This window comes from Adiantum capillus-veneris, chromosome 11 (genome assembly GCF_014529385.1).
Source record: "Adiantum capillus-veneris isolate H3 chromosome 11, ASM1452938v2, whole genome shotgun sequence".
Taxonomy (NCBI): Eukaryota; Viridiplantae; Streptophyta; class Polypodiopsida; order Polypodiales; family Pteridaceae; genus Adiantum; species Adiantum capillus-veneris.
In genome coordinates this window covers 119,573,992-119,587,290 of record NC_140941.1, presented here as the reverse complement: position 1 = coordinate 119,587,290, position 13,299 = coordinate 119,573,992, and the positions used below count along the sequence as shown (strand labels likewise).

Sequence of the window (13,299 nt, the reverse complement as noted above, 5' to 3'; positions counted from 1 at the left end):
AATCTCCAACTGATGTGAGGACGTGCGAATCTGACCAATAGCACATCGCAGACCATGAGACAAATGAGTGTCCATGTAGCTTGGACGAATCACAAACCCATCTCCCGAAAGTTGGAGAAGATGCTCTTTGTAGAAAGCCATCTTCGTGCCCAACTCCTGCATCGGCTCTACCCATGTCCTCCTTATGTCCAACTGTATAAGATCCTGACGAATGAGTCTAGTGATCTCCGTCCGTGTGACTGGCAGTGAGGGTGCATCCAGGGAATATTGAAAAGGAGGTAGTCTATCCATGCTGAAACCATGAGGTCATCTGCGCATACCAACATGATGTGTCTCCCTGCATCGCTAATTGTCTAGAGGACTCAAGAGCCAATCTAGTATATCTGCCTCTATGTGTATCCCATAGACTGTGCATAAGGACACTAATCTGGTAAGAGCCTCAATCTCTACAGGAGGGGCGGCTACCTCCGCTCGAATAATCGCATGTGGTACGGAGGCCTTGGCTCTAATCATCCGGGATATCATAAATACCAAGGGTCTCTCCATGCTCCTCCAACTGTCATGATTCACAGATGGTCCCCAAACCTGGACCCCATAAAGCATAGCTGAAGCAACCAAAGTATCAAAGAGCGATAGCTTTGTTCGTGGTTCTTGAAATTGAACCTGCGAACACATCCTCTCTAGCCCTCCCAATGCCGCATAGGCTCTGGACAGTCTAGTCTCTGCTGCTCTCCTCATAGTAAACCTCGGTCCCATGAATACCACCCCCAGATATGTATATGCATCTGTGTACTCCACAGTGTCCTGACCCTATACAAGTGTAGGTGCCGATCTCTTGACCCACTGTGGTGTGGTGTTAAACACCATAACCTTGGTTTTACCAAGGTTCACAGACAATCCACTATCCTCTGCAAAGCTGTGCAATGCATCCAACTGCCCTCTGGTGACTCTGATATCAACACAATATCATCAGCATATAATAACAAAGGGATCCATGTCCCTGCTAGCTGAGCGCCTCTGTCGCCCTCTCTGTCAATGTAGTCAGAAACCTCATCTACATACATACCAAATAGTGTAGGGGACAAAGGACACCCCTGTTTCACTCCAATAGTGGAATGAACAATGTCAGAAATCCCCTCAAGAGTGCGTACATGGCCAATCACTGAGCCGTATAAAGCCATGATCCCCCATATGATCTCTGTGGGTACTCCCAACTTCAGTAGCCTACGCATCAATCTGGCCCTCGGCACAGTGTCAAATGCTTTGCGGAAGTCCACAAAGCAACAATACATCCGTCTCCCATGTGCCCGACCCTCCTCAATAATGGCTCTGAGTGTAAGAATATGGTCTAAAGTGGAGAAACCCCTCCTAAATCCAGCTTGTCCTGCTCCTCGTATGCCCTCATTTTCTGCCCATTTACTCGGTTGCTGTTCAAGAATGGATGCATACAACCGTGCCAATGTGTGCCCTATCATAATAGTGCGGTAGTTCCCTGGCACCGTGGGGTCCCCTGCCTTGAAGAGAGGTACAATAGTAGATAATCTCCAAGACTCGGGTAGTCCCTCACACATGACACAGTTAAACAACCACGCAAGAACCTCTGACAGTAAATCTCTAGCATGTATCAAGTGCTCTGCCACCAAACCATCATGATCATATGCTCTCCTAGTCCTCATCCTGTCAATGGCGTTCTTCACCATCTCAGTGGTAAAGAAGGTACTAGTGGCTGGACATGGCTCTAGAGGGTCTGGTAATGGTGGTTGCCCAGGTACTGTATATAATGTATTGCATACTGACCCCAAATCTCGGGAGAAGTAATCACTGGAGGAGGTGAGTGCTCATGGAAGAGACGCCAGGTCTCACCTGATTCTCGACTCAAAAAGAGCTGATAAAAACCATGTTCCATCTGGGCTAAAAATGCCCGCTTCTTCCGTCGCACTAAACGCCGAAGGGCAATCCGAGACTGTCTATATGTAATGACTCCAAGTATAAGCTCGCTTTGAATCTGAACTCTCATCTGTCTGCACTCCTCATCATACCAACTATTCTGAGGCATGTTCCCAGAATGTCTTCTCTGATCTGGTTGAGTGTGTGGGTATGCCTCTGCTGCTGCCCCATAAAAGATCTCCGTCAATAGAGCGGTGATCTCCTCCACGGTATATACAGGATCGACTGCCCACATCCGATTGTAAATCTCCTCCGCATAAACTGAGTCCGTCTCTAGTGTAAAAGTATACCGTGTGTGTGCAATCCTCCGTGGTGTCTGAGAAGCATTGTACTGGAAAGAGACTGAAAAAGTCAAGAGAGCATGGTCCACTGCTACTCCAACAGGTCTAGGTCCCACACTGAGAACCTGAATACTAGAGATGAAGCTCGGTGAAGTCATGACATAGTCCACTGTGCTGGCCCCATGTCTGTGTGGAAAGCATGTGAATCCCCCAGACAAAGGAAAAATCTCTAGACCATTAAGTATGGCCAAACCATGCGTAGTCGTCATCTCCAGGAGATATCTCCCATACTCTCTGTGCTCTCTATCCTGTGAGTGTCTATCAAGCCCCATCTCCGATATATCCATCTCTCTAAGCATCTCCTCCGAGGTATCATAAAATACCGTTTGGGAGTTGGCCGTCCTGGCATTAAAGTCTCCGAACAGAATGATATCTCCATCTCTAGAGAACTCCCATATGTCATCATCAAGTATAGAGAAAGGGGACTGCCCTCTAGGTGAGGTATAGACTGATGTGCTAGAGGGAAAGTAACATTTAGCAATGTATAAGAATCTGCCCATCTCAGCTCTCAATCTCACCCACATGTATCTCGCCTGGTCATCTCTCCAGACAATCTGTAATAGCGGTTGCAACTCCTCCCTGAATAAGACTGCTACCCCTCCTGAACCTCGACTCCCATGCTGGGATCTAGTGTCTAGCCGACAGGCTGTCTCCCATGAATAACCAGTCACACGTGGCATCAACTGTCCAGATTTCTGATGTGTCTCTGAGTAAAAGATTTCTGATGTGTCTCTGAGTAAAAGACAATGTCTCTATCTTTGAAGCTATCCTCAAAGGCACCCACATCCAGCCTATATGATTCATTACAATTCCATGCCGCCATCCTGAGTGTGGTCCCATATGTCTTGCACCGTCATGTTGTGCGTCTTTCCAAAACCACTACTTTCCCTCCTCTATAAAAGGCAATTTTTCCCTTCTCCCTTGCTACCTTGATCTCTGGCATCAACTCTTGCATATGTGCTATTTGTGCTAAAGTAAGGTCATCCCCCATAAATATCCCAGTTTTCTTAAGTGCTGGTCTCTTCTTCAGGAATTCCTTCTTTGTTTCCAAAGTCGGGAAACGCAAAACAAGTGCTCTCTCTTTGACGTTTCCCTTCTCATCCACTCCCTTCTCTTTCCTACTCTCCAAGCACCTATGTGCATAGGTTCCGGGATGCCCATGCGCGACAAGAGTTCCTTCACTTCTTCTTCTACATTTTCGGTGTCTTTGATACCTGTAATACGCACATGGAGGGCTCTATTCCTCCTCTTCTGTTCCTCCTCAATGATCATATTGATGATGGTAGAAGTCTGTGCAGCTTCTGGCATCCGGACCTTCCCTTTCTTTGCACCCTCAATCCATTTTTCTGCTTCGTCAACCTTCTCCTGTGTTTTAAAAAGGCGCTCCGCCCCCGCTTTCGAGTTTTGTTCTTCCCCTTCGTGCAGAGTCTTCACCTGCTCCTTAATTTCTTCGAGCTCCTTTAACATCGAGGGCTGATTTTCCCCCTCCATTTTGGGCATAATTTTGCAAGCTGCAAGTTCCCCTTTAAGCTCTTCAATCACTGCATCCTTTTCCTTCATGTAATTTTCCACAATGGTTTTCCAAGATTCAAAGCTTGCAATTGCCTCATCCAACTTTTTTTGCATAATACATTCCATTACATTCACTTATGCCCGCATTAGAGCCTGCATCTCCCCTTTCACAGATAGATACATCTCATCATGCTTACCAAGCATCGCTTTATCCAATTCTTTCCTCATATCTGCATACATAGAATTCTTATAACTCTCTGCGTTTGTGTACATCTCTTTCCTGATGTCATCTCTCATAAAGCTGAGCTCCGATTTAATCATCACTTGAACCCTCTCCATCATTAAATCATCCTGGACTCTGACGGTTTTCCCTGCCCGTAGAGAGCTTGGCGAGAGTACACTATCTTTGTTCCTCCGTTTGGATGTCGCTTTCATTTTTTGTGGGGTGATGAAGCTACCTGTATCACCATCCTCGGCTGGTTGGTCCATCCGAGAGAGAAGAACACACCGAGCAGCGAGCGAGAGAGAGAGAGAGAGAGTTAAAGAGCTTTTTCACTGAATACCCAACACAGGTCTTCTCTAGAGAGAGGAGATGGGCTGACGCATATCCAAAGCAGGACATGGCCTCTGCATCGAGACATGACCCATCGAGAGTATCTGTCTTGCTGAGGTCTCGCCCTCGCCCTGGCTGGCCTCACCCTCGCTCTCGCCCTTGCTGACCTTTGGTCTCGCCCTGAGGTCTCGCCCTCGCCCTGGCTGGTCTCGCCCTCGCCTGCTAGCTGCGGGCCTCGCCCTTGCCCTCGCTTGCTGCCCCGGCCTCGCCCTCACCTGCTGGCTGTGGGCCTCGCCCTCGCCCTCGCCTGGTTTCCCACACACACACACACACACACACACACACACACACACACACAGAGAGAGAGAGAGAGAGAGAGAGAGAGAGAGAGAGAGAGAGAGAGATGAAATGAAATGAAATGTTATATTAACGTCTTCAAAAGGCCAAAGTGACCTATGAGACCAGAAAGTTACAATGCGGTGTATCTGATACAAAGTCAGATTAACAAAATAAATTAAGCTAGGATAACAAGATATAAATACTGCGGAATCCTAAACTAAGCTGATAGGTGTGAAAGGTGAAAGGCGTGAAATGTGTGAACTAAGCAGTACAATGTGTAGACAATATGGGAGGGAAGTAGAGATCCATCTTCATAGAGATCCATCTTCATCTGCACTCTGGACGACGAGAAAGTAAGGCTCGAATCCTTATAGCCTCCTTCGAAACTGTGTAGCTCCTCTTCTCCATCGGGGTCGTCTAGATCTGCCTAGCTCCAATGCTCGGTCTATGAGAATGCCAGTAGTGCGGGCAGACCTCTCCACTGTTGGCTGCTCCTCTGTCTGTTCTTCTGGGTGTACAATATCTAGTGGAAAGAAATCTGTGTTCTGTCTTTGGGGTTGTCTCTCTTCAGATCTCCTCAGTAAAGTTTCTCTATGCCTGTGTAACTCAAGTAGACATAGCCCAAGACATCTCTAATCCTCATAACTCATGACCCTAGATAGAGGCCCAAAACCTTCTCTGAATAGACAATGAAAACAGCCTCGTATCTCATAGTACACTGTGCAATGACATATGTAATGTACCTCTGTCTCTAACTCTAGATGGCATAAGCGGCATATCCCGCTATCTGCTGGTGTCCCTCTGAATCTGCCAGTCTCAATCTCGAGCTGATGTGAGGACGTGCGTATCTGGCCAATGGCACAATGCAAACCATGAGAAAGATGCGTGTCCATATAGCTAGGTCGAATCACAAACCCATCCTTCGTGAGGTGGAGAAGATGCTCTCTCTATAGAAAGCCATCTTTGTGCCCAACTCCTATATCGGCTCTATCCATGTCCTCCTCGTGTCCAGCTGGATCAGATCCTGACGAATGAGTCTATTAATCTCTACCCGCGTCAAAGACCTCAAGGGTGCCTGTAGAGAGTATTGAAAAGGAGGCAACCTGTCCATGGTGAAACCATGTGTCTAAAACCATGATGCCATCTGTGCATACCAGCATGATGTATCCCCATTAAGAGCTAATTGTCTGGAGGACTCTAGAGCCACCCTGGCATATCTGTCTCTGGTAGTATCCCACAAACTGTGTACAAAGAAGACTAATCTGGTAAGCGCCTCAATCTCCATAGGGGGGGTAGCTAATTCCGCTCGAATGATATTCCTCCTAGAGCCGCACCAACTCTAGTTAGTCTAGTCTCTGCTGCTCTTCTCAAAGAAAATCTCGGCCCAGTAAAGACTACCCCCAGGTAAGTGTATGCATCTGTATACTCCACAATCTCCTGACCATATTTGAAAGTAGGTACTAATCTCCTGACCCATTGCGGTGTGGTGTTAAACACCATAACCTTGGTTTTACCTAGGTTTACACACAATCCACTATCCTCTGCAAAACTGCGTAGTGCATCCAAATGTCGTTGCATACCTTCTGGTAGAGAGAGAGAGAGAGAGAGAGAGAGAGAGAGAGGATCGCAAAATAAAAAGTAGACACCATCTACAACAGACACCAAAGCTTAGAATCAATTCATAAGTGAGACAACTTTATGGAAAAATGAAATGAAGGCTGAAAGAACGAAGGAAGCCCAAGTGGCTAACCAAAACAAGAGCATAAAATGAGCCGGCTCAGCTTATCTGATCCATGATCCAAAGCAGACAGAAGGGGAGAAGGGAACAAATCAGAGCCCGGGTGGTTTTAGAATTGGAGCCACAGAAAAGAGTGATTCTACATCTACAGGAAGTCCAACGATCGGGCTGATGGCATTATCCGTCTCGCTTCTCCCCTTCCAGTCACTATACCAAGGTCCACCACCAACCTCCAATGCTGCCATGTCACTTGTTACACTCAAGATTACCTGACAGTGCAAACAAACAGAAGGTCAAAACAACCATTGTCTATCAATATTATTATTTCTTTTTTGGAGGTGTAACTGAAATTTGTGAGATTCAAGTTCCCTCTGCCCACTTATGGTTACTTGATCTGTTTACACTGCAATCACCAGTTAGAAAGGTGCATCTATGGTTACATGATCTATTCACACTGCCATCACTAGCTGGAAAATCTCTTGCCTAATGGTACATGCATGCATGTGTGGGCGTGTGACTATGTTTTGGTGGTGGTTCTTTCTTTTTCTTGTTTTTTTTTTGTGTGTGTGTGTGTGTGTGTGTGTGTGTGTGTGTGTGTGTGTGTGTGTGTGTGTGTGTGTGTGTGTGTGTGTGTGTGTGTGTGTGTGCGCGCATGCACGTATGTGTGTGTGTGTTGGCGGGGGGGGGGGGGGGGGGGGGGGGGGGGAAGGAACAGCCCTCCATAAGCTGAAACTTAACTATTCCCTTTAGACACCACACGTCACAGAATTGAAATGGAATGTCTCACCTTTCCCCGGTCCCCCTTAGGATTCCGCTCCCAAATCTCAAGCCGAAGTTCACCATAGAAGGTATCTTTGCAAAAAGGAGCCAGACCAGCTTCGTCTGTTGGCGCTTTTAAGATTGTCCCTTGCTGTCTCGCAATGGCCTCAAGTTCAACCTTTGAAATTTTTATAGTAACCACATCAAAACCATGAACAATATAAAGGACCAAATGCATGAGCAGACATGTACATGTTGCCTACCTCATAGAGCGGAGTACTAGCCTTCATACGCCACAAACCCCAAGAGCTTATCTCCCATTCCACTGGGCCATACCAGGGTACAAACTCATAGAGTTTCCCATTATAATGAACACCTACCTGTCAAATTTTAGGTTGGCCCTTCAATGCTCTGTCCAAATAATCCCCCCAATGTCACAGAGTAAAGGCTGCTCACCATGGCCACTTCTTCATAAAGACCGGTGAGGGGAAGGTACCTTCGCCCTCCACCCGCAGTCAAGGCTATCTCCCCAACACCTCCTTCAAAAACATTGCATTGCACCTGTACCAGGGTATTAGCAGATAAACAGGAAAAAACACGGTTAAGCATGACTTGCAATCACCTTAGCAACCAGGAGCCATTTACCACACAGAACGACTTCTAAAACACAACAGCAGGAAAGTTTCTGACATGCTTATATACTTTCCAGAAGCCAACATATGCATGCACAATGTTTCTGAGGCCATGATAATGTAGTTAGGACAAGCACGGAATGTACAGGGGCAGAAGAGTAGAACAGACCCAAAACCATTTTTTGGGAAACGATCCCCCCCAGTTCTTTTCTGAATAAGATGGTGCATTCTCAAACTCAAACTTGCGACCGTCCCATTCAATCCAGCCTGCATTAGCCAATCAAAACTGTAATTTCAACTCACTGAAGGTAGAAACGATGGGACACAGCACATTATCAAGTTAATAGCTTTAAGCAGCCAATAGACCTGAAAAGGCAATATTCTCAAATCTAAGGAACAACGACTCGAGAGAAAACAGAGAGAGAATACCTGATGATAAACCACCAGCCATGCATATTTGCCAATGGGGCTCAAAGACAGGAAGTGCAGCCAACCAGCCTGCCGTAGCTCTCTGCGTTTTATCAGTATCACCCCACCCATAAACAGGACGAGTGCTGTATGCCCATTTGACCGTTTTTGCTGTTGTCATATCAGGTTGTCTGCAAATTCATATTAAGAACTCCATGAGACCCACTTATGTTATTTTGTTTCTTTAAAGTTCTTGATAGCTTGTAAACCAATGTTAGCTCTAAGGCACGCCTGTATTTGGCATTCGCCCAGATGGATGGGCATAGATACCTAAAAAATGCAATGCAGAGGGTGAGTCACGTCCACGAGTCTCTAAAGGCGGGCAAGAAGTGGCGTGAATTGAAAGTTAAAAGGACACAAACACTCAAATAAAAGAAATGCACCAGAAAAAAGAGGGCATTTGAAAAATTAAACAAGCACATGTTCAACTTGCACAGCTAACAAAATACAAATGCCAGATTAAGTGGAATATGACTCATTGTCAGAGTCTTTTTCCTGTACTGCCTCTTTCACCCCTCTGCCCCTGTGCTGACCCAGTACTTCACTTGTTCTCACAAGAGGAACGAAGGAAGCAATGACAAATCTGACAGACAGCTTCAAAGATAACTTTACTCAACAAGATGAAAAAATTTCATAGTGGATAATCATAATCCAGAATTTGCAGAAAAAGAAGATAGTAGTGGATGAAGAGACTAGAGCAGAAGATTTGATCCATATATTTGACAACCGATGATGAAGGAAGAGAATGAGGAAGTTTGACCACTTTTTTGACAGGTTTGACTAACAGGTGTCAAAGTGCATGGGAAAGCGTCTATGAAACGAACAGAGCGAGTGGATCTCCCGGCTACACAGACCGCCCACAGACACGTGTCGGACGAACCACCCGACTGTAGCCACCATCCGGCAGCTCCCTCGTGCTCGGGCCCGCGTCCGAGGACGTAGGCATGCACCTGTAACACCGAGCGTCCCATACCACCCGGCCTCACCTCCTCGAGGTGACCTCGCACACTCCTAGCCTCACGTGCTAACCACTGGCACTCTGCCAGTGGGGGTCAATAACTGTAAATGAGGCCTTGGCCTCCCTTTTATAATAATGGTTGGCCACACTGGCCGTGTTCACACTACGTTCGCCCGGACATTGGACGCCCATCCCGACGACGTCTGGGCTAGATCCCCTCTCCCAAGAGCGGGATATAACATACTTCCCCCCTTAAGAACCATTGATGTCCTCATCAATGAAGTGGGGATACTGAGCTTTTAGAGCTCTAACTCGTTCCCAAGTAGCAAACCTTTCAGATTGACCCTTCCGTTTAATTAAGTACTCGTCATAAGTCTTTTGGTGCAAATAATGGGTACAATGATCCAAAACTGCCTTTGGTTCTCGAGGAATATACTTAGTTTTCATATCTTGCCATACATTTTCCTCGATAGGCACAACAACGTCGGCTTCGCCTAATTTTACTTTAAGGCAGCTGACATGGAACACTGGATGTACACTAACATCCGAAGGAAGAGTCAGTTTATAAGCAACTTGGCCAATTTTCTTTGTGATCAAGAATGGACCACAATATCTAGCTGAAAGCTTATAATGCTTTCTTGTTCGCATAGTCTTGGAATCCTTGGGTATCTTCAGATAGACCCATTGTCCCACGTCAAGAGTCCTTGGAGATCTCTTTTGATTAGCATAAGTAGTGACCCGATCACGAGCTGTTCTTATACTATCTTTAGCCAATTCGAGCATTTCCTCCATGTCATACAGGAAATCACGAGCTTGGCGTTCCTTGACTTTCTCTAAGCCAATAGCATTTGGGGATTTAGGCTCAAACCCATACATCAATATGAACAGGCTAAAATCCAGTAGCAGAATGCTTGCTACTATTATAGGCAAACTCTAACTGTGGAAGGTACCTTTCCCAATCAGACTGCCTGTGAGAGACATAGGCCCTCGACATGTCCTCTAATGTCTGATTCGTCCTCTCAGTTTGTCCGTCGGACTCAGGATGGTCAGAAGACGACATACTCAACTTCGTCTAAAGATGAGGAAACACATCTCGCCAAAATCGGCCAATGAACTTAGTATCCCGATCACTGACGATATCCTCTGGCAGACCATACAGCTTTTAAAGCTAATCGACAAATAAAACTGCCAACTCATGGCTTTTTACTATCGACTTCATTGGTATAAACTTCGCCATTTTTGTCAGTCTATCAACCACAACCCAAATAGCGTCATTGCCCTACTAGTATTTGGCAAACCAACAATAAAGTCCATGGAAATACTCTGCCACTTGGCATCAAGGATTTCCAATGGATGTAGCAGGCCAGCTTTCCTAAGACGCTCTGCCTTATTGACCTGACACTGAGCGCATCTCTTCACATAGCTCTCTATGTAAGAGCGCATTCTTGGCCAATAGAAATATCGCTTGACCAAAGCCAAAGTTCTCTAGATGCCTGGGTGCCCGCTAGGAACATCGTGGCATTCGCACAAAATCCTTTGTCGAACCTCATCGATTTCCGGCACGTAGACTTTACCATTTCTGAACAATAGTCCACCTCTAATGGAATATTGTCGCTGTCTCGTCTCTCCGGCACGACTCACTTGGGTCTCCGGATCACCCAAGCCTGTACGCGAGTCATGCCCCGCTTCGAACTCGTTCCATATCTTGCCAAAATGGCCATCGGAACGACATAGCCCTCGGAGAGAGAGAGATAGAAATCCGTCGAGATTTCAACCATAGACAAGACATTGACCTCAGGAATCCTGCTGAGCGTATCGGTAACTCGATTGCTGGATCCTTTTCTATAACGGATCTCAAAGTAACTCTTGCATAAGCTCAACCCATCTACCTTCCAACCTCAAAGATCACCCTGATCACAGATATAGCGCAAGGAGTGATGATCTGTCCATGCAACAAACGTAGAGCCATACAAGTAGTGCCGTCATCAAGGCGTGGACTACGGCGTAAAGCTCCTTCTCATACGTTGGATAACGCGTCTTAGCGTTAGAAATATTCTTACTTTCAAACGCAACAAGACGTCCATTCTGGTATAATGCCACACCAATAGCATAATCGCTAGCATCCGTTTCAACCACAAACAGTTTGCTAGGGTCCACAATGTGCAATATTGGCGCAGTAGTCACTAAAGCTCTCGTCGAGACGCTCATTCTAGACAACAGGGGGATTACCCTTACCGTGAGGACCCGAAGTCTTCGGCCCTGTCACCCCTCTTTTTAATAGTTGTGTAAGCGGAGCAACAACTTTAGAGTAATCCTTGATAAATTTGCAAAAGAGTCTTGTAAAGCCTAAACTTGCGCACATTCTTCAGAATGGGCACCAATTTTTCACGGTCGACGCGAATTCCGTCACGAGTAATGATGTGACCCAAGTATAGAAGCTCTTTCTTAAAGAATTCACACTTAGAAGCCTTGGCGTAAAGCTTCTCAGTTCTCAGTGCTTCGAGAACAGTGCGTATATACGCTAAGTGCTCAAACAAACTTCGGCTGTAGATCAAGATATCATCAAGAAATACAACAACGAAGCTGTCTAAAAATGGTCTCAGCAGATCATTCATCATCTGCTGAAACGTAGCTGGAGCATTGGTCAAACCAAAAGGCAAGACCAAAAACTCATAGTGACCATAACGCGTATGGAAACCTGTCTTAGGAATATCTTCTAGTTTGATCCATATCTGATGATAGCCTAATCGTAGGTCTAACTTTGTAAAGTACATCGCTCCATGGAGCCGATCTATCAAATCGTCCATGCGTGGGAGCGGATACATATTCTTGACAGTGAGCTTATTCAACCCTTTATAATCCACGCAGAAGCGAATAGTGTTATCCTTCTTTCGAGAAAGTAACACTGGCGCTCCCCACGGGGATTTACTTGGCCGAACAAAACCCCTGTCGAGATAATCTTTCAGTTGTCGCTGAATCTCGTCCTCCTCGATTTTACTACACCGATAAGGTTGCATTCACAAGGGCTAACTACCAGCCACCAACTCAATGCCAAGATCTACTCCTCTCGAAGGCGGCAAGCCAGGAGGTAGATCATCAGGAAAAACATCCTTGAAATCAGTCATGATTTCTCGGATAAGGTTGGATTCGTCAGAATCCCCAAGTTGAACAAAAGACATGAAATATTTTCACGAAATTTAGTGGCAAAAGTACCAAGCACTAACGAATCAAACCAAGCAGATGGTACACATTGATAAAAGTCAACATCAGAAGACTTTGTTTCTTTATACATTTCCAAAGCAATAACAACTGGTATTGCAAGACCGTTATTTACAGACTTCTGATTACAAAGCGACACAGATACATGAGGCATGTCTTGCTTAACAAAAACAAGAGAGTGATGTACATAGTCTATATACAATGAGTCTTGTTTATCATAAAACCATGAAATTCCTAAAATAACATCTACTCTATCCAAGCGCATGATGTGGAAATCCAGGTTCTCTTTGTAATCAGCTAGCTCGAGCGACAAATCTGGAACCATCCAATTCCATACATCCGTCTCCTCGCCACGAGCCATCTTCACGCGATACTAATGGTCACTGTCCCACGTCCGCAGGCTCAGTTTCTGCACCAATTTTGCATCCACAAAATTGTGTGCGCTTCCATTATCAAGGAGTACCGTCACGTCGTGACCATTGATCTTCCCGGGGAAACGGAGAAGATCGTGCTTATCAAACACTTTGGTGCTGAAAGTACAGTTAGTGCATGAATTGTGCGAAATATGATGGATTTCAACTTGAACAATATCAGAGTTACCTGAGATCTTGTGAATCTGAACCGAAGGACGACCTTGCGGTTTCTGTGTCTTCTTCTTCTTGGGGCAATCCTTGATTTGGTGACCCGTCTGCCCACATCCGAAGCAAGTCCCCCTTCTTCACTACATCAGCAACTGACGCATTTTTAACTTTCTTCTTCTCCTGAGAAGATCTCGGCGGTGATTTGGACTTATACTCATAGTTACCCGGAACGCGGAACGGGAACGGCAAGGG

The 13,299-nt window shown here is 45.8% G+C and overlaps 1 protein-coding gene across 1 annotated transcript in view; it reads right to left on the bottom strand.

Annotated features, from left to right (window-relative positions):
• Positions 1–6,342: 6,342 nt before the first annotated feature.
• Positions 6,343–13,299, bottom strand: part of VTE1 (tocopherol cyclase, chloroplast / vitamin E deficient 1 (VTE1) / sucrose export defective 1 (SXD1)) — a 65,066-nt gene continuing 58,109 nt past the window's right edge. Inside the window, exons 5-10 of the mRNA XM_086523818.1 lie at positions 8,251–8,420; positions 7,991–8,088; positions 7,646–7,750; positions 7,453–7,569; positions 7,218–7,367; positions 6,343–6,699 (exon numbers count right to left, since the gene is read on the bottom strand). Coding sequence (XP_086379944.1) covers positions 6,523–6,699; positions 7,218–7,367; positions 7,453–7,569; positions 7,646–7,750; positions 7,991–8,088; positions 8,251–8,420 — 817 coding nt within the window. The 3' untranslated portion in view covers positions 6,343–6,522. The remainder of the gene's footprint in view (positions 6,700–7,217; positions 7,368–7,452; positions 7,570–7,645; positions 7,751–7,990; positions 8,089–8,250; positions 8,421–13,299) is intronic.